Here is a 22,743-nt window from a genome sequence, read left to right on the forward strand (position 1 = left end):
AATCCTCATGAATTACATTTCATGCCTTGGGATATTATGACAGCTCAGAGGAGTTGGTCCACACCTACGCTTGTTAACAGATTGCCACAAACCAAAACCAGAGATAGGGGCAGAGGTACTGCAGAGGGGTGGGCGATGGATCAGGCAGTGACACCATCTTGCCATAATAAGGATAACACTTCTAAATGAAAAGCAAAATTCAGCGGAGGGGATCCTCAAACTCGGAGATACTGACTTGGTACAGTCTTCTCTTTTGGTCTACTTCAGACTGGAACTCTATTTTCTAGTTACATGAAATGGGGTTGAGAAAAAGGAAGACTCACTGAACACAGTGAGGGTGGGGCTTTGGTAGTTTGGCATGAGCAGTGATGACACAGCAGCTCAATTTTCCTAAAGAAAAATCTAGTTTCAACTGAAAGGGGAAAAGGAAAGAATTTCAAAACAAAAGTGATTTACTTTTAAAATTACTAATTTGGAACCATTTTCACTGATAATTGCCTGCAGCATAAAGTTAGACAAAAGTAAAAATAAAATATCATTCAATTCTTACATTAACCATACAATGTATTGTATGTGTTGTACTTTTTCAATGTATTGTACAGAGGAGGTTGAATCAACAACCTTACTGTTGCAGGTTGTATTAAAATCAGTGCATTTTTCATAACAAAGCAACTTTTCAAATGCAGAAACAATTTTATCTTTTTCATGCCACTAAGAGGAACAACTAAAAAATACCTAAAAGTCTTCTGACATGACAGCATTAAGAGACTGAAAATGCACCAAATAAAATATCATCTTCCTAAATTAAAATTATCTTTCAATTTTGCTGAGCTGTGTAAGTATGACCATCAAAATTTATTTGCTATGTTGTTCTCAGTATCACTAATTTATCATGTGCACTTCTGCAGAAAAACAAGAACCACCATCCAATGTGCTTGTTACTCATATTGATGAGTAAAAAGGAAATGGAGCAAGAACAATGGATAAACAAAGTTAACTTAACATCTAATTAAAAAGTTGGTATGAGTAATACCCTTTTTCCTTTTATCACAGTTTAATGTCTGCTTTGCTCTCAAGCTTCTTTAACTGGGTACCAGATAGTCAATTAAGTAGCAGTGTGATTCAATATAGCTTTAAATAATATCAAAATAATTATGTCCTTGTCATGGTCATGGCAAATCATTAACACATCTTAATTAATGCAGCTACATTTCAACAAATTTAGCAGTCAAAAATGTAAACATATTAGACCTGGCTATAAATTTCTGTGATATACCACACCTTTTCCATTTCCTCTTGTAAAATTCTTCTTGTTAAATGGCTCAATGCAAAATGCTTCTGAAAGCCATATTTTTATATATTTTTGGAATTTGGCATTCATTCACCTGTTATGTAAAGGAATAATGAAAGAAGACATTCGCACACCCCAAGTTCAGGTATGTCATCCCAAATGTCTGAAAAAAATACTCTAAAATAATATACAGGGAATGGAACAAGTTGTCAGTTTGCCAAAGTTCAAGCAAAGACACCTTGATGGGAAGATGCAGGTAGCTGCAAAGCAGTTCCACTTTGGTGTGATATGATTTATGTCATGCAGGTGCCTCTTGATCTATACTGACATTTTTTGGGAACTTACTGTGACCAAGTGTGGACTTAGAGTGATGTTTCATAATCAGTTTGAGCCTGATTCCACCTTCTTCCACCTTTTCTCCCTGTCTGCAATTCCCAGTCTCACCATGTATTGGCATGAGGGTTTGCTGCACTCATATCACCATCAGTATAGAAAGTTATCCAGTTTAAATTGGTTTCCTTTCCTTTAAATTGCTTTGCAGCCCTGTAAGGAAGAATGCTGAAGCTGGATGAAATAAGAGCGTGAGGGGAGGCAGGTGTCAGAGCAGCACAGATTTACACCTCTTTAAAGCAATCGTGAAACATCACACCATTAATGGCTGGCATAGCTGCCAGGTGAAACTCTGTGTCTTCTCAAGAGGCTGTACTGACTAATTCAGGAGCCTATTTGAGCCAAAGGTCTCAGCTGAAAAAAGTGAACACTCTTCCTAATGTCTAAATAGCAGGAACACAAAGGTATTGACAGCAACAGAAGTTGGGCATCTTAATGGGTTTTGTGCATCTTACTCTAAAAGGGAGTTTATGTTGGGGTTTTTTTGGCAATTTTCTCTTTAAAGGTGACTGTGTCAGAATCATTTTTAAACAGGAAACAACAAGACCTATGGGTTTGCATACCCAGAAATTGCAGGAAACAGTAGCAAATTTTTTCTCCTCCCCAGGCCTCTTGCTGTTGTAAAAGTAGGAACCTCTTGAACTGCTGGCTCAGTCTGCCCTGGAAACCACACTCGATTTTCTACCTCCATTTTTCTCCTTTCCTCAGGGACAGACTGATATAAGGAACTCCCTAAATAAAACAAGTCTGAAAAAAGATGTGAATATTCAGAAAACTAAAATGCAGGCAGTGAATTGTAATGGGTATCAACACTTGGAAAAGTCTTTCAAATACACTGAGTTATGCCTTGTATGTGTCCTTCCAGTAACTACTACAATAACATTTTAGTCCTCGTTTTAGTTTTTGATTCAAACTAGGTTGAACTATTATTGTTGATAACACGTTTGCATGTGTGTCTACTATAGTAAGTAAATTATTCTGAACATTCTAAAAAATCACTAAAGATAATTTATTCCCTAACAGTAGTTCCAAAATATTTTGTCTTGGACTTTGCCTAAATGTAACTTCTGTTTGTTTGTTTTCGCTAAGAAGAATAATCTCACTGATTTGAGTACTGCATAATGGAAAATGTTTGCATTTATAAGCTTTTTTAAGTGCCTGACCTTTCCAAAGCATTGGGATACTGTAAATGGCACTTTGGATATGTTGTTATGATAAGATATCAGCTGTGTTAACTGCCACTTGACAAAGGTTAAAAAAAATAATATTGGTTGTTGTATTTTTAAGTTGTCTTCCTTTATATGAGTATTGAATATCTTTATTAAGAGTTAAAAAGGTCTTCCAAACAGAAATCCTCTAATTTTGATTTAAGTGGGATGAATTCTCTGTTTAATATAAACTTAAAACTACATTAAAACTACACACAAGAAACCCACAAAAATTCTCTACAATAAACCTATAGGTATCTTTGTATCAGTCTCTAAACACATGAAATCAGCACCTAGTGCTAGTCCTCCTTTGATTTTTAATGAGGAGAAATGTACCATGCATACTCTTAGACATCTCATGAAAATCTGACCATGAATGAATGATTAAAAATTACAAGCATTTATTACTTCAAATTAATTGCTTTGAAAGCTGTGAAAGAAACTAAACTTATAACCCTACAGCCTCACATCTCCAATCTATTCATTACATTAGTGTACAGAGAAGTAATTTTGCAATGGTTGTTATAATTTTTTCTAAATAAGCCTAATGTGGTTAACTGAAGTATGTGCTTCATTTCTTTCTGTAGCGAACATGAAAAGTTACTTGATACGTTTTATTTCATGGTGAGTATAAAATTTGTCTAATATTTCTTTTCCAATATTTTCAGTTGTTGGAAACTAGCTGTTGGAATGACACCAGCATACTGGTAATATAACACATAACTATGTGAAGGACACTTTAAGCAGATGAAATTACTGATTCATTACAAGGTGACATTTGCTGCAGTGCTGCAGGTAAATTCTCAGGCCTCACAAACATCTACATGCTGTAAATTTAAATTTGGGGTTTACTGAACTGAATGCCTTCTCTCTCCTTTAACTTTCTAGCTCCATGGTTCTCATGAGTTGCCTCTGAGCAGTGAAACAAGTGTTTAACACTTGGGGTTTTTTGCATTTGGTCTTTTATTTGTGTATACTTTCAGATTGGCATGAAAACTAAGTACTCAAGAAACCTCTTGTTTCAGGTGATATTTTACTTTGTTATGTGGAAAAGAACAAAAGTACCTAAGTAGTCCATTGTCAGAATTTTACTTCAGGCAACAGAATAAAAAATTAAAAGAGGACAGATTGTGGAAAATACTGCTGTGTTACCTTTTGTTTATAACTCTTTAAAGCATTGTCAGACAGATACAGGACACCAGTTATGGTTGGCATGTGAATGTTGAACACACTGCCAGTCTTATTTGCCAAAATGAAATTTAGACTAATAACCATATGCATCCTAATATTCTCAAGCCTATCCCAAAACAAAGGCGTGCACTGACCCTATAGTTCATCATGCATTCATTACTAAAAAAATGCTATATAAAGCTTTATAATACATGCCATATGTAAACTGTTGTTGGAATTATTTTCATTTTTTAATATCAATTACGCTATGTGGCATCAAGATGAATTTCTGTGAGTATTATTTTTTTTTCAAATTTCCCAGATATTAAATATGCAAAATTACATAGGTAACAAATTGGATATTTATTACAAATATGTGTTGATTATATCTTGAGATGATATGTCCTGTGTATTCATCCATAATATCCCATGAAAACAGACAAGAATAGCACTTCAGAATGCAATCTGGACTCTCAGTGTTACTCATCTGTTAACAAATATAAAAAAAGATCCTGTTCAGTTGATTGCTTCAAAATATTCACACTACTATGTTCTAAACTTGAAGAGTTTATCAAAAGCATTTAAGCCCTCAGACCATTAGTGTTCCTTCAAACAACCTTCAATTTTCTAGTGACCTGACAAGCTCTAAAATACCTGATAATTTTTACTATTAAGAATGCATAGAGATTTAGACGGATTTTTCAGAATTAAACCTGTGTGCAGCACTAAGCCTTAATAAAAATTCACAGTATGTCTAGGACAAAAACAGTGTTCAATGCAGCTTCATGTAAAATTACTCCTTTGAACTGCATGAGCACATGCTGAATTTACCTATAAGGCTGGAAAGCATTTATTCTAGAACTGGAAAACAGACTAATTCCTGTAAAAACTGTAAATTCCTGAGTAAAAATTGTACTACTTTTTGTCATTTCTCCAATACATTGTTCTTGAGATGAGCTTTATGTATGATTATCTTTGCTGCTCACAAGAGAACTGTATCCCTATAGCAAGCTATTCTGGAGGAGTTAGTTAATTTAAATATAGTTATTAATGATGGTATACAAAATTAAAATTTTGAGTTTGACGTTTGCTGTTTAACATTTTAATGCTTGTGCATTGCACCATTGTATGATGATTTGGGGTTTTTTTAAACACAAATAAACACTTGTTTGTTTTCCAGTATCATATATGATGAAGCCCCTATATATAATTCAGAAACACTAACTATAGCTTGAAGCAAAAAATCTAGCAAAAAAATCTCACAGAACAATATGATTCCTGATTTTTTAAATGTATAAAATTAAAGACTTTCTAGGACTATAATTACACATGAAATAATGTACTAGAAGTGCCTAAATTGCATTTATTGCTGTGTGTACTTAATATGATATTGGTTACAATAATTTATATCCTGCTGTCTGCCACAGAGAATTCCTAACAAGGTTTTGCTTTATCTGAGTATATTTCACTCCAAGAGTAAGGAACATATAATTTTTGACTGTTTAAGTCATAAATTATCCAAGATTATCCAACTGATATGCAAAGTCTTCTCAAGTTTCATAGTCTTCTCTCTTATTATCAAAATAAACTGGGTTGTATTACACAAGCAATCTGAAATAGAATATTCTCATATATCTAATCAGAACATAAAGAATCAAATTGACATAGTTGCAGAGATACTGAGCATACAATTTTGATTTCATCAAATCCTGTTCAGATGTTTAACACAGATAAGTATGCTATATAGCACTCTAGAGCAGATGTTTCTCAATGGATTATAACCTTGCACGAATAAAAAAAGTTTTACTCTTCCACCATTAAATCACATAAATGTGCCCCAGAGAAAGCACTGATCAAGTGGGATAAAATTTGAACAAATGCATTGTCAAATTTTGTCCATATGTAAATAAATAAATATATATACAGGGAGAGATTAGGTGTACATGTATATATATATTTATTCTCAGACACAACTGCATAAAGAGAGAAAAAGAAGGCTTTAAAACATATACGCTATTTTTAATAGCTTAAGCAATACCTTTTGGTATAGGAATAGGAAAAAGAGTGGAAGGAAAATCAGTTGACACATTGTCTCTGAGCTGTAACCACAAACTTTTCCTTAGCACAGTTCAATGTTTCTGACTCACTTATTGTCTCCTCAGTGAACTGTACTAGGCCCTTCATGGGCAGCCTCAGCTACAGAATAGTTGGATTAATGCAATTTAAGGTTAAAAGTTTTAAGAAGAGAGTGTAGGGTACCTTGCAAGCACTTTATTTTTTCTTTTTTGGATAGTCAGATTTTAGAGATTATAACTTCCCTTATCACCCTCTTCACTAGATTTTTTTTTTATTTTTCCTAAGTGAAGACCCTTGTTGGGGACCCACTTTAATGTTATGCTTCTGCCTTTGGAATTTGAAAGCTGAGCTGAAAATGTCAAGAATAAAATTAAAACTCATTTCCCCTGTTTAAAGTAGAACATATAAAAGTGTCTGTGTGCAATTGTGGTCAGGTTGCATCTGGTTTGACTGAAAAAATATACATACATGCTAAAGCAGGTATTTTGATATTCTGAACTTCCTAATAATACTGTTTCAGAGAAATAAAGAGAACCTTTTTTTAATCATTTCTTCACTTCTAACCAAATGATCCTGTTTGAGCACATTTATAAAAAAACAGACAATAATACATTTATTAAATTTGCTTAAACTCACTTAAACCCCCTCACTGCTGTTATTATTGCTGCTTCTGACACTTCACAGGCTCTCCATTTTTCAATGTGTCTCTTCCAATAATGGTCCTCAGAGCCTACAGCAACAGGGTTTGAGCTGCTTGGCATATCTAGATATTATCATTGACAAAAAAGACAGCAAAATTAACAGCAAAATGCAAATTTCTGTCCCAATCAGATAAATATTTCCCTGTGTGAGATTTTCCTGAATGGTTGGTTTATATTTTTATTTATATCTTGGTAGGAAAAATTGTCAAAAACACTTGTAGTTTTGTTTCCTTGTTTGTTTTTGTTTGTTTGCTTGAGGTTTTGTTGTGGTTTGACTTGGGTTTTTTTTCCATATACTAATAGCATATATATTCTTTATCCATTTACACTAGATTTCAAATATTTCACTTTTTATGAACTAGTCTGCAGTTAAGTCATTAACTATGTGAGTTTTTCAGCAAAGCTTTTTCCTAATGTTTCACTAGTGAGTATAGCCCAGGAAATTATTCAATATTAATCCAAAATGTTTCAGAACAGTGAGGTTAAATATATAAATTTCTCATGAAAAAAAAAAATCAACTCTTAAAACATTAGTTTGTTTAAATCTAACTTTTTGCAATAAATAGTTCAAAGAGAAAAAAGATTATTTTTCAAACACCCCAAGTTGCTTTTTGAAAGGATAATCCAAGTTCTTAGATAAATATAAAAAAAAATTAGATGGCATTGGGGAAGTAAATTTTGAATTTACAGTTTTAATTATTCCCATGTGAAACTGTTGCCCATATTATGTTAATCTAATCATAGAATATATCAAAGAGCAAGTGTCCAATTGAAACACATGATCAAGAAAAAAAGTACAATTTTGTTTAAAGACATTTGATGTAAGCATATAAACTTGAAATTCTTCATATAATGAAAAAAAAATGTTTGTGCTGCAGAGTAAATAGAGCATTTACATGTAATCTGTAGAAATAAAAATTCTCAATATTCTTTCAATTCAATTTCCATCCTGAAAGGAGTCACTGATTGCTAGTTATTGCATATCACTTTAGTTAATTTATTTATACATCTACTGATTAATCTAGTTAAGGATGGCTTTTGTCACTAACAAGGTCAATTTCTGTGGAAAATTTTTATGATAACACAGTGCTGTAAATGAACCAGCATTCTTCTGTCCCTGATGGGGAGCTTCTTTCTATTACTACCTTAGAAATAATATACTAAAAGTTGTTCAATGAATTTTTATCTTGAATCTGTGCAGGGAAGGGTGAGAAAGAAGAAATCCCCAAGTCACTATGCAATAGTTAATTTAATTTTACCAAAATAATGCCCTAGATAAAAACCGGACAGGTATTCACTGTATATTTGGTCACAAGTAACGTTTTGGGTTGGATACAATTTAGGAAAATTCACTTTCTTCAGATGACAGGGAAAGTGTCTTGGTTCCTGTACAAACTTATCATTTAGGTCGATTAATATAGTGCTGGAAATATTTTTCCTTTTGTTTGTTTGTTTGTTTCTCTTTTCCAACAGAAAAGCCTACTTAACTAAAAATTATTAAACAATAGCTTTATTTTTCTGGATGAATTTTGGCATGTTAAACTACAGCCCTGTGCAGAACCAGGAGACATATTGAAAAATGGGGAGGACAGAGGCTAACAAACTTGTAAGGTGTTTAAAATAATTATTTCATGTTTTGTAATTTTTTAATCCAGATCCATTATTGTCTGTTGTGGAATCACATTTGTCTTCTTTAGTAACATGACATGAACCAACTGGTTACTAAAATCAGACTTTTTTGAGTCAGGCTAATAGTATTCTTTGTTTCCTTGATGAGGGCAGATATTGGACAGTGTTGATGTGAAAAACACTGTAACCTGAAAGGTGAAACTGAAAAGACTCAGAATTTACCAATTAAAAAATCCCAGAATATATTTTTTAAAATACATTTAATGGATATGATATATTGGATATAATGGATATGATATATTTCTATCATAAATACATAACATCTGCATAACTCTAAAATTAAAAATATAGTTACACAAAGTTTTAGGATTTCTGATATATAAGGAACAATGCTAATTAACTCCTTGCATGAATAGCATCATGACACCTTTTCCTCAAACAGCTCTGGATACCTTGAGCACAGTGGGAGCCTGTGGGTTCCTAGGATCGAGGTCTGCAGATTCTCCAGCTCTGGTTTCTCACCTTTTGCCTTAGCAAGTCTGACTTAAGCTGTATCAGTCACCCCTTAGAGAAACTCCTCCCTGCAGTCACATCCTGGTCTGATGCTGTTTTATGGATGCCAAGCAAGATAATAACAAGTTTGTGGTCCCATGACATTAGTTTTAATTGCTGTTTTAATATGCCTCATATGTCTGTCACCCAGCAGTTCTGGAGCCAAATGAATAAGATGCGTCTTAGATATGTCTTGGAAGTTAGATACACCTCTGTTTAGGTACTTCATGGAGGTGTTCTGTATAAGAACTGAGTTCCATCAGTTTTTTCAACAGAAATACACTGGTACTACTAAGGTCTTTCTCAGGAGTGTCTCCAGCACTGCTCCACAGGGGTCTTGGAGCAGGGGAGCAGCAGGGGAAGATTTGGAGGTGAAACATCACTATTGACTTTTCAGTACATCATGTGCACCTGGAGCTACATACATCCCTGTAAGGTAGGTATGACCCCCCAGAACATTCCCTGACACACACACTTAACCTCTTTCATTTCCAACTCCAGCTGGAGGACTGCGAGGTGAGAAGGACAGAAATGTGGCAGGAGAGCAGAGATTGCCCCAGCACCCCAGCACCTGGTGACCTGCTAAAGAAATCATGGATTGCCCCAAGCTTCTAGTTCATTGCTCTATCTTCTCTTCTCCATTCCACTTCTCCAGTGTCCATCAACACTTTTATTTTCCGAGTAATAGACAAACACACCATCCCCAAATACATTCTGGAGGACTAACATTTTCTGGCAGTGTCTAGACTGGTCACAAAATGTGGCCACCCCAAGTCGCAGCTGAAGAGGATTCTCCTAGCTTCGACAATGAAGCTTCTCCTAGCTATCTAAGTGAACCTTGGCATTATTCCAACATTAAAATAGTCTGCATCTTTACAAGGTATGAACTGACCCCCAGAAATGAACACTGGCTTCCCTCAGGGAAACAAAGACCTTTCAAAGGTTATCCAGCAGGACTAAGGCATTAAATCTAAAAGCCAAAAAACACAGTTTTCATGTTAGGGAACTATCAATTTTTTTCACTTGTTCCAGTTCTCACAGGTTTTTCACAGGTTTTTAAACAACAAATTAATATATTATTGTAGCTTCTTGATATAAGGCTAAGTACTGTAACTTCACATTAATTTATGGTCAGACTTTCCCATCTGTGTCTGAAACTGATGTTTCCAAGTGAACTTTTTTATATTAACCAACAACTATTTAGTTTTCTGAAAAGGGTCTTTTTCAAACCCAGCTCTTTTCAAATTATTTGATATATTTCTTAGAACTATGAGAAATCAAAACTGAGATTAATTCTAAAACTCATAGACAAAAAGCCTCTATAGCCATTAATAATTACACTCTTCCTGAAATAGCCTCACCATACAGTATATTTAGCAGGACAACATCAAAACCCAGAAAGGTTCTGCCTTTTGGTTTTGTTTTTTTCTTTTTTTCATCAAAAACATCCCAGTAAGCAACATAAGTTAAAAAAAATGTGCAGCCATTTTTTTCTCTGTTTCTTAGTCTTGTGTTCAAACAACCTAAAATCATTTAGGACTAGCATACAGGAAAGATTTTCTGAATCAGTGTATCAGAAACAATACCTTCAGAACAGTAGAACGTAGCTCTAGAAGGAAACATGCTACATGTTTCCTTTTCTATATAATATTTTCTAAAAAAGCTTGTATATCAGCATATCAGAAATTTACCTGGATAGTCTGAATCATTCAAAGTAATAGGTTACTAGTAGGATAGAAAATATGAGTTATTCTCTGGCCACTATTAGCCATAAGATGGTAATCATCATAAAATGCTCTGCCAATGACTGTCAGAATTAATTTGCAAGCCTTCTGCTTTTTCTGATGTTGTGTTGCAGAATGTACTGAGCTTTACTTGCAGTACTTTTTTCTATGAGATTTATATATATTTTTTCCTACGAGATTTGTTTCCAACAGATTGGTTTCCATTTTCTCCTGTAGCCAACATGCTAGAAAATCTATCAATAGGTTACTGTTCTGACACCAAAGCATAATTCCAGTGTAACCTACTGTTTGTTTCTTACAAGTTGCCCTCATTGCCAATCCACAAAAGAGATAAATTGCCATATCCTGCAAAATCTAGTAACTCATGCACTCAGTTTTGGAGCCTTCCTTACCTCTGCAGCTGTAGGTCACAAAAGTGACCAATCATATGTGAAATAAAATGCTTTCTTCATGCATCAATTTCTCTTAATTCATCTATGCATAAATATCCATGCATTCAGAATTATCAGATGCTATTATGATAACACTACTGTTTGCTGGGTAGTTTGCCCAGCACAACCTTTGTAATTATGGAAATATCTTTGCTGTCAACAAAGCATAGAATTCTTCCAAGCAGAACTTAAAAAATCCCAATGAATCCCAGAGTAAATATGCATAAATATACAGAGAAAGGAAAGTTTAGAAAGAAAAGTTCAGATACTCTGGCCACTGTTGACTTTCAGCAAGCTGAAACCTAGTATCAGTAACCAAAAGCTTAGCATTCAGTATTAATTATTAAGATTTTTTTTTTGTCAACAACAAACTTGTCAATGATACGTTTCTGCATGGAATCAACATACGTTTAATGTCTTTTCAATTAAATCATTAACGTCAGCATGCCATCACATTACCATCATACATTAACACATCAAATTCCTTCATACAATTTGAACAGAGGTTATGTTTGCTACTTACCTAACTGGGTCTCCTGAATTGTTAGCTTACTCTCCAAGGGGTGTAAAAGCTTTGGTGGTTTATCTGTTAGCGGCGCTAGAAGAGAAAGAAATTCACATATGTAGTGTTCTGATTATTATTGGGTAGACTAAGACTTGGTTTTACACCTATTATTTCAAGAAGGCTTTGGTTTTCTTTTGTTTTAATAATGCCCATGCCTTCACTAGCTGTAAATGTTTTTGCTTAGGCAGTAAATATAGCTCCAAAATTAAAGACCCTTGTATTAAAAAATAATCTTTTTAAATCCCCACAAAAACAAACAAAAAAAAAAAAAAAAAAAAAAAAATCCACTAAAAAAAGCAACCAAGCAAGAAAACAAAAACAACAAAAATCCCCAAACCAACCAACCAAGAAAAAAACCCCAAACCAAAAATGCACTGACATTACAATTTTCTCTTTTTGTAAATATTATTCAGAATATCACAGTTTGCTGTGATATTTAATTACTTTTCTATAATATATAGTCATTAAAAGATAGATAACATTAGTTACTCTAAAACAATTTTGAATATTTGATGACAATTTTATTTGAAAAGATATTCCCAACACTGAAACTTTGGAGTTTTTTTTGAAAAAAGGCTTTTTTCAAAATCCAAGGAATGGATGCAATGAAATAATGTCAAGATTCCTAATATGATGGCTTCCCTTTTCCCTTTTGGTCTACCCTGAAATATTAGTAGACTTAAGCAATAATGGAATAGAAAGAGTTTTGTAGTGGTTAAAAACCTTCTGAAATGCATTCATACCATACATGTTTTAAAAATACATAAATCATGCTATTCTACTAAATATAACATCTGTCTACTTAATTCATAGACATGACATTGATCATTACTACTTTTTTTGTTGTTAGCAAGTGTACTTTTTACTGTGTCTGAGAGATGAGTACATGCCATTTGAAACAAAAAGAATGATTTTTTCCCCCCTTTAATACTGGTAGTAAATATTCATGGGAAATTTCCAACTTTTCTAGTCACCTGCAACATTTTGATATTCTGCTTTTCAACATCAATTCATACTTCAGTTTTTAACACAGATTATGGGCTGTCGCAGATTTAAAATACATCTGACATTTTGATATAGCTCTAGAATATTTGTTCCCTTCAACTTGTCAAAATCAATGCTCCTTTTCTTACTGACACACACACATACCCATATGTGTATGGGTTTAATCTACTAAACACACTCGTCTCCTGTCAGTGGAATAACAGGAGAAATTTATTTGCATTCTCTTCATTATGTTACCTCTGGTCTTTTAGTAAATTTTCAATGTTCTTTAAAAGGTACAGCATTAATTTCAACTTTGTAACAATTTCGGAATGGAACCAATGGAACCAACTCCTGTTTCTGCTTTACAGAGATTATCCTTTATATGATAAAAGCATAAATCCTCTCGGTTGGTATCAGAGGTGTTAACCCATCAGACCTAGCAAAGAATCAAAATTCAGTGGAGTGGTAAAACACGTGTACTTGGTCCAAAAACCTTCTCTCAGTTCATTCTTCTTACAGCTCCTAGTCTCTATGGGAAATCATTCTGCACTACAGGCTTTGGAGAGAGCTGAAAGATTTTTGGCATCATCTCTGGCCTGCTACTTTTTTTTACATTAATGTTAATTCTTTTTATCTGTTTTTCTCTCTCTCTTTTTATTTTTTTTTTTTTCCTTGAAGGCTAAGTGGGTGGAAAGGAAAAGGATTCAAAATATATTTTCTTCTTAAACTGTAAAATTAGTCATTCCCATTTCTTAACTTCTTTGTAAAGGCTCATAATTCATCAGCACATTGCCATTTTTTAAACATCCACTATGAATTTAAATTTCATTTTGTATTTCTGTCATTCTCAACTCAATTACTATTCATCAGATAATGTCTTCTGAGTCACTGTTTTTCTAAATCTGTTTTGAAACTGTGAGCAAAGTTCCTTCATTGTAAGTAAAGATATAGTAACTTGTGGAGTTAATCTGAATGCAATGAATAAGTAGATTAGAACCCAGCATTTTTATCAGTTAAAGCAAAGATCAACATTACTTTTATGATCCTGTATCTCAGGTCTCTAAGCAGCTTTCTACTTTTAAATTAGTAGGCTCAGGATGTGTGGAGATAAATCATACTTCAACGGGAGTATGAAGTTGTTAAAAAATTTTTGCCCACTTTAATTTATGAGATTTAATACATAATTTAACAAATAAAATGCTACTGAAAACAATAAATTAGACACATAACTGATGTATCAGAATCACTGGAGCATGAAGGTGGCAGGATCCTTTGGAAGCTGACTGACCCAGCCTCCCGTTGGAAGCAGATCCAATAGAGCAGGTTGTCAGGACCTCATCCAGTCACATTTTGAACATCTCGGTGGGTACAGGTTTCACCACTTTGGGTGTTCCAGCTGCCAATCACCCTGTGGCCCTGCACTGGACTTGGTTCAGTACATCTTTTTTGAACAGCAAAAAGCTGAAAATTTCTCAGTGTCCCAGGTGTGGCCTCACAGATGCTACAGGACTGGGAAGGATCACCCTCCTGGACATGCTGGCTAAAGTCTTGTCATGAGCTGTGCAGCTGGGCTTCACCAACTCATGCTCAACTTTTGTCCACCTGAGCTGACAGGACCATTCATGAAAAGCTTTTTCCTACTCAGTCAGTTCCAGGTTCTGCTCTGCTGCACGGGATTATTCCACTTCTAGACCAAGATGTTGCCTTTGACTTTATTAGACTCCATTATTTTCTCCAACATTTCAAGGCTTCCTGAAGGAGCATCTCTGTTCTCTACTTCACCTGTTCCTCCCATTTTGCTTAGAGTGCACTCTGCCCCATCCGCCAGGAGTACAAAACCCCCCCAATCAATAGTAAAACAAAGATACAATAGAAGTTAATTGTGTCATATGTTTATTTTAATGGGAGAGTTACCAATGTTTGTAGACAGTAACAATTTATATTTAGTAAGACAATGCAACTCTAAAAATTCTAAACTGGGGAAAGTATCCCAGCATTGCATTCCTTTAGATGTCTACCAACCTCACACAGACAAGTATGTCTGTCCTGTAAGCAACCACATTTCCCAGGGCCAACTCCTTCACTCCTGTCCAGAAAAGTAAAAATATCCTTGGGTATTCTGCATTCCAGAGCTTTAGACTGTAGGGAACTACTGTGAATATGAATTATATAGGCAAGGAAAATAATTTTAATAACTATTATTAAAAATTATTATTTATTATTAATAAATTTTCCAAGGTGATCTGAAACTTTTCCTCAGTCAAACAGGGTCTTTAGTGTCTGTTATTTGACCCATTTCTTAGCCTGAAAATGTATGTAAGTACATTCTGGTATATTAATTCCAGTGGACTGAGGCAGAGGTGGGAATTTCTCTAGCTGCCGCAGAGTTACTGCAATCCTCGTTTGGTTTAGAAAATCTGGAGTAGCCCTATGTATCTCCTAATAACTTTTTCATATCCTTAAAATCATGGGGAACGACTTCTTAACTAGGCCATGTGAGAATCTGTTCAAAATCAATATTATTTTCAGATAGATATATTGAGCCACAGTTATCTACTAAATTGAACAGAGAAAGCATAATTTAATCCTGTCTTTCTAAAATTTTACTAAATAGCAAGAAAGAACCCAACAAAATTTATAAAACTCACAACTATATCTGGTTCTCTTAAATAAGTGAAATACCTTTTATTCTTTTTTTTATAAATAGATACACAAAGGCAATAATTTTTGTGTCCTACAAAATTATCCACGATTTGAAAGCACTTCCTGTTCTGTACTGTATGCAAAGAACAAAAATCCTTTGAATATGTTTAAAAATATAAAGAGAAGATCCTCTTCCCACCAGGTAGTGCTTATCATCATGGCTGTCACACAGGAGGAACAGAGTGCTTGGATTCCTATTCTTGCATAAGGGAATTCTCAAGTCTCTTGGCAAGAATCTTAGTTCCTGGATATTATTATCTACTCATGCAGGGATTCACTTCTCCCTTTCCCCCTCTTGGTTTTTTCTTTCTCTTTCCTTCTCACTTTTTTTTTTTTTCTCTTGTTTTCCATCACCCTCGCACCAGCCCTCCCCACCCCCCACTGTCCACCCCCAGAGTCAAGAAATCATTTTAATCAAAATTGGTATATTCCTCTTTAAAAATAATGGGGATTGATAGGTCAGTGATTTTTAAAGGAAAGCTGTTTGATCATAAATCAAGTTTACAGCTCATCTTATGTTTGACTTCTGAACTATCACTGATGAATGGCTTGAAAACAAATATGTGTCAAACTTGAAGTAAACTAAAGTTAAAAAAAAATAAAAAGGTGAAGTAACCAATTCTGAAGATTTATTAAAAATTAATATACAACTTCAGAAATACCAGTCAGCTGCAGACATATTGATCCTGCTCAGAGAAAAAGTGACTAAATTCACATTCCATGTCTATCAGATTGGATATACATTTAAAATATATTGAACAATTTTTCTTGTGCTAATGAAAGTGAGAGCCACCACAATCAGTCACCCTGCTGGAAACCAGCCAGAAGATAATATTTTTACATCAACCACTGACTTCCATGCTTCCTACACTGATGCTTTAGCTTTAGATGATGTGGTCACATGAGAGGTACATACACTTGCTCTGTGCAAAACACTATCATTTGGAGAGACCAGCTAACTGTTAGATTTTAATACATGCAATGAAGAAATCTTAATTCAACCTGTATATCAAAATAGCACTAATCTGGGCATCAAAATGGAGCTGCCTCAAAATGCACAAACTTAATAATAGAAGAATTATAATTCCAAATATCTAGATTTATGTCTGTTTTGTGAAGTGCTCTCAGATTCTCCCTTGAAAATAACTACAAAAGATTTTAATTTCTTAGAGGAAGACAAGGTTTTGTGGAATTGTCTGAAAATCAGAAAGCCAGTTTATTGTCTAGATATTTCATTCCAGGCAAAAATTCACAGGAATAGTTGCTTTACTTGTCCAGCCTGAGTTATATATATTTTAGAACATTTCTGGTTCAAATGTTTTATTGAAGTAAAAATTACATTTTGAGGATGAAAATCCTTCTGATCTTTCTGAGATTTGAGATAACGCAATGAGATTAAACCTCTTATGTTTATGAACTTAGACTATTTTTAGAAAAAATGACTGACATGTCCCTGGAAGATATTGTACCTATAGCACAGGATTAAATAGGGGGAAGAATTCATTGCTATGCAAAGGGAAAATATTCCTACACTTTGAAATCAAAGGACATGAGAGACATGGAGTTCTTTTCATGAAGTCTCCGCTGTTTCTTTGAATTCAACCCAGAGTTCAAAAAGACTCCATCTCTTGGTTTGTGTTTCAAAACTTAAGAGAATTCCTCATTTCCATGTACTTTCTTGCTAATACTCTGAGCTTGTGTTTCTTTTTCTCCTAGGTTTGCTAGGCCAATTTTGTCATAGACAGATAATTGTGAAGACAAGGTACTTTTACTTCTGTCAGGGATGGGATATCTGAGGAGGATATAGAGGAGATCTGACTGACTATAAAGCTGAACAAGTTGCCCATGGAATCTGTGGCTGCCCCACCCCTGGAAGTGTTCAAGAACGGGCTGGATGGGGCCCTGAGAGACCTGGTCTAGTAAAAAGTGACCCTGTCCATGGCAGAAGGACTGAAACCAGATGATGTCTGAAGTCCCTTCCAACCCAAACCATTCTACAATTCTGTGGCAGTGCCAGCACTGCTGCCTGCTCCACAGTCTCTCAGAGCTGTCCTGGGCCTGGCTGTCAGGTGCATGGGGTGCATGGAGTGCATGGGGTGCACTCACCCTTCCAACTACCTCATCTGAACATTTATTCAAGTATTGCCAAGGATGATTATCTTATGCCAACGTCAATGGAGAAGGTTTGAATCTAGAGTAAAACAATGGATTTGGGTTTAGATTGCTATGTTAAAGTGTCATGAGAGGGCTCTGAAAATTAAGCACTGTCATTGGAAAGCCCTCAGTTATGAAAAGTTGACATCAATGGCCATATTTAAGAATCATAAGTAATTATAATAATTGAAGGAAAAACTATAGCATTCCAGCTGATAATTGCAATGCCTTGAAAAATTCCTATACTTTTATGTTTGTATGTTTGGTATGCTTTTATGTTTGGTTTCTTTGTTTTAATAGAAATGTCTGAAAAAGAAAATGCAGTAATGCAGTAGCAGTAGTCTACAGTAGATTGCAATAAAATTATGTCCAGCCTGAAGCTACAGTCTTGAAACATTAATCTACACAGTCACTGTCCAGATGAATATTGATACTGAGAACTCTGAGATTCCTCAGAGTACATGTGAGCTGAGCAAAAAAAAAAGTAATGAAATGCAAGGATGCTGTTTTTTTTCTTTCTTTCTCTATACATAGTTATAATCCTATGTATTCAGATCTATCAACAGAGACATCAATACCTTTTAAAAACTAAATATATGGCAACGTCTTTCATAAGAAGGGAATTCTTTATACCTGCTTGAGACTTAACAACCTTAAATCTCTGTGCTCTGTTACATTCAGATTAGTTTTCATTCACAAGGGCATCATTTAAAGTCACATATGCCATGAATTGCACAGCAGCCCTGTAAAAATATTCTGCCTCACTTTGTGCATGCTGAATCAAGGAGTTCAAACTGAGGGCAGACACATATAAGGACACTGAAGTTATGTGGGCAAAGCCATAGGCATAAGACTGTAAATGAGCTGTCTAATGTGACTTCATTTCCACTATGACTGACTGAAAATCAGCTTTTATCTTCTGAAATGTTCTCATAAATCTTGCATTGCAAGACAAAAGCGTCTCTCCTTTCAGTTTATGTCTTTCTCATTGTCTTCCCCTTACCACATATTAAAACCCCCAAAAACAACAAAAGAATTGCCCACCCACCATAGAAATGAAAATGGTTTTTATTTCTTATGCCTAATAATTTCTTCTGATATTTTTCCCAAACTGGTCATAATATTTAATTTTTTTCAAAAATAATTTAAAAAAAAAAGCCACCACCTTTTTAGTGCTTTAATAGAGTATCAGCCCTTCCTAAAAGAAAGTGCAGAAGCAGCTAACATATTGAGAAGAGACATCGCTAAAATGAAATCTAAAAGATGGGAAGAATATTTCCAAGCAGCTTTTTAAAATGTTTTAAGCCTGTGAGTCCCTTGAGATTAACAACACACTAAATACTGGAGAAGAGCAAATGTAGCCAGATGTTGGGGTTTTCATTATCTGCTCATCTCTAATTGAATCTGATGTGACACTTGTGCTATCCCTATGACTTCAGAGGAGATGTTAGTTTTCTTGAACACACAGTGACATTTCCCAGACATCATCTCCATGGAAAAAGTACAAATAACCAAAAGGTTGCCATGGCAGATGTTAATGCAGTCTTGAAATACAAAAGAACGAAAGAGTATATGTAGTTCAACTATTGAGTGAAATATCAGCCTAACATCTTGACAGGCTCTTGGTCTCTTTCTGTGTGGCAGGTTTGGGATTGATATATTGATCTTATAAAGAAAAAGGGAACGAATAAAGCAAAGCTTCAATTCAAAAAGATTGTTTTAATTATAGTGACAGGATTCCCCGTCTCCCACAAAAAAACCCAAACAAACAAAAAAGACACCCATAATACAGAAAGCCAAATAGAAATATTAAAGTATCTAAAATATCCAAAATATTTTTTCTCTTTTGCCTGTAGTTTCTCTACACTACTCCACTCTTTTTGTACAAAACTGATTCCTAAAGTGAGATAATGGAAATGAGATTTCCTATGTAGGTTTATGAAAAGGATGTCATGCTAAAGCCTGGTCTATCTGCATATTTTTCCCTGCACTTGTGTCTTAGAGGTATCAGATCATTGAGAAAAAGCAGGAATGTTGTTGCTACAAAAAGCCAAGTTATATATTATCAGTGCGTTTTTTGAAAATAAAATCTCTTGTTAGCAAAATAATTAAATGATGTATCAAGGAGCATTTCCACCAGCAAATCCTCTGATGTTTCAGCTTAATGAAGCAGCCCACCAGCATATCATTCAGCAGCAATGCAGTTAGACCCTGTAAGGGAATCTGCTCCTGTATCTACATGTTAGCTCTTGCCTTTGTTTAGAAGAATCTTTAGGGAAGTGGTGTGTTTATAACTCTTGTATAAGGCTTGTGAAACAAATAGAAACACACACAGTATTCTTAACAATGAGGCATATTCCTGAAGCAAAACAGATTTATATAAATAATAATGATTTAGGCAAACTAAATAATCAAAGATTCATCCTTCTCATATGGTTACTCTAACCTGTTCTCCTTCCTTTCATCTCTAGGTTAAAACACAGAAAATATGGGGATGGAAGTATGATAAGGTTGTAGCTCCTGTGACTAGAAAAAATGCATATTTTTTACAATTACTCCATAATTCTTTCCAGATGACCACAAGACTCTCTCATTTATACAGTCCGATTATTCAGTGATACCTACATTTTCTTTTTCAGCCCTTCACACTTGTCATTGAATTTAAGTATTTACTACTATTTCTTGTCCTCAATATTTTCACAATCATTAAAATTTCCCCCTGAAATTTAGCAATAGTTTCCTTTATTTTTTTTTTTTTGCCTATTTTTTTGTACCCTATCTCAGATTTAGACTTCAAACCCAAGGAAATGGAGTGTGTTTTAGAATCATTTGAATCATAAAGAGACCTGGAAAAGACCTTTAAGATCATCAAGTCCAACTGCTAATCCAGAACTGTGTAATCCAATAAACCATGACCCCAGGTGCCATATCTACAGGTCTTTTAAGTACCTCCTGTTCCAATGCCTGTTCTGTGGACCTCCTCCAGCACCTCAAAGTCTTTTGGTAGTGAGAGGTCCGAAACTGGACACAAGATTTGAGGTGTAGCCTCACCAGTGCTGAATACACGGGGCAATCAGTGCCCTGGTCCTGCTGCCACACTATTGCTGATGCAGGCCAGGTGCCATTGGCCTCCCTGGCCCTCTGGGCACACCTGGCTCATGTTCAGCTGTTGTTGACCAGCACTCCCAGGTCTTTTTCTGCCAGGAAGACTTTTCAGCCACAATATAAAGTACCCCATTGAAGGTAGCATCAGTAGAAGAATGATTTTAGGAAATGAATGGAAATATTGGGAAACTTGTTCCTGCCTTGCTTTTATTATTTCTTCCTTTTTTGAAGTTAGGGCAGATAGTTCTTGAATATATGCTAGCTCATGACCTTTGAAGACAAATTCTAGATACTCTATTTTTTTAATAATTAAATCTGATATAAATCTGCTGATAATGCTGACATTTCAAAGTAAGTTTCTCAGCCTCTGAGGAGGCCTTGAAAAGAGAAGAGGACCCTATACACCCTGACCACTTCAAGTCTTCCAGTGAGCTGACATTTAAAGGCCTTGCTATTAAAGATTTTACATATTTCAGAGTTTTCTCTTTCAGGATTTGTATTCAACCTTTTAATTCTGTTGTTCTATTTAAAAATCATCTGATTTAAAAGGTGACCTGCTCTCATTCTCTCTGTTCCGTTTCTGTCTTAGACCTGTAAGTTTAGAACAATTACTTTGTTCTCCAAGTAATTTCAGTGATTTAGTCTTCTGAATCTGTCTTTGGTCTGCTAGGAATTTGGACATACTGTCATTTCTTGTGACCTAAAAAATGAAAAAAAAATCCACTTTAATGAACAATAAGACTTTTTATTTTCTTTTTGTAATTCTCATTGAGTGCACATGGTTTTTTTCTGTCTTCTCAGGCAGCTTTTTTTGATCTACTCCATTGAGACAAGGGTTTTGTTTCTTAGTTGAGAGATTTTGGACTGTAAGAAAGCAAATATCACTCCTAATCTTCAAGAAAGGCTAGAAGGAGCATCTTGGCAGCACAGGCTGGCCAGCCTTTCCTTGATCCCTAAGAAGATGATGGAACAACCAGTCCTGAAACCCATTACCAAGATTGTGAAGAACAAGACGATGATTGAGAATAGTCAGTATGGATTTACAAAAGTAAAATTGTGCTTAACCCACTTGATAGCCTTCAGTGATGAGATGATGGGCCAGTGGACCTGCAGACAGCAGCTGATGCTGTTTGTCTTGACCTAAGAAAGGCTTGAAAGGCTTTTATCTCACTCATAAACTCGATGGATTTTGTATGTGGATAGGGAGATGGGTTGAAAACTGCGTGAACTGCTGAACTAAGAAGGCTGCAATGAGCAGCACAAAGCTTTTGGGGCAGCCTGTACCACTAGGATCAGTGCTGGTGCAGCACTTCTTTAGTGATCTGGATAATGGAACACAAAACTGGGTCGATGGCCAACAGGGCTGCTGCCACTCAGGGGGACCTTGAGAGGCTGGAGAAATGGTTTCACTCTGACAGGAACCTTGTTGATCATTAAGATCAACAAGGTGAATTGCAAGTCCTGTCCCAGGGGAGCAATAATCCCAAACTTCAATACAGGCCTGGAGCCAAGCAGCTGAAAATCAGATTGTCATGGAAGGACCTTGGACTCATAGAACACAAGTTAGCCATGAGCCAGCACTGAGCTCTTGCAGCAGTGAAGACCAGCAGCACCCTGGGCTGCATCAAGCAGAGCATGGCCAATGGGTTGAAGATAATCCTTCCCCTTTTTTCAGCTGTGATGAGACACGTCTGGAGTGCTGGCCCGGCTCTGGACTCTCCCACACAAGAGAGATATCAACATACAGGGATCAGGGTAGTGAAGGGCCACAGTGATGACTAAGGGATTGGACCATTTCAGACAAGGAGACACCAAGACAGCTGAAACTGCTCAGCCTGAAGAAGAGATCCCTCAAAGGGATCTTGTCCATGTCTAAAAAGCCATAATGGCTGAAGTCAAAATAACAGAATCATACTATTCTCAGGGTAAGGGACAGGATAAGAGGCAATGACACAGGGAAAAAAAAAAAAAAAAAAACACAGGAAATTCCACTTAAAGATAAGAAAAATATTGTTCACTTCATAGGTGGTGACCCA

General features: G+C 35.3%; 1 protein-coding gene across 1 annotated transcript in view; it reads right to left on the reverse strand.

The window, feature by feature from the left end:
• Positions 1 to 22,743, reverse strand: part of IL1RAPL1 (interleukin 1 receptor accessory protein like 1) — a 665,062-nt gene that overhangs the window by 144,399 nt on the left and 497,920 nt on the right. The window contains exon 6 of the mRNA XM_053969631.1: positions 11,717 to 11,791. Coding sequence (XP_053825606.1) covers positions 11,717 to 11,791 — 75 coding nt within the window. The remainder of the gene's footprint in view (positions 1 to 11,716; positions 11,792 to 22,743) is intronic.

The sequence above is a fragment of the Vidua macroura genome, chromosome 2 (assembly GCF_024509145.1).
Source record: "Vidua macroura isolate BioBank_ID:100142 chromosome 2, ASM2450914v1, whole genome shotgun sequence".
Lineage (NCBI taxonomy): Eukaryota > Metazoa > Chordata > Aves > Passeriformes > Viduidae > Vidua > Vidua macroura.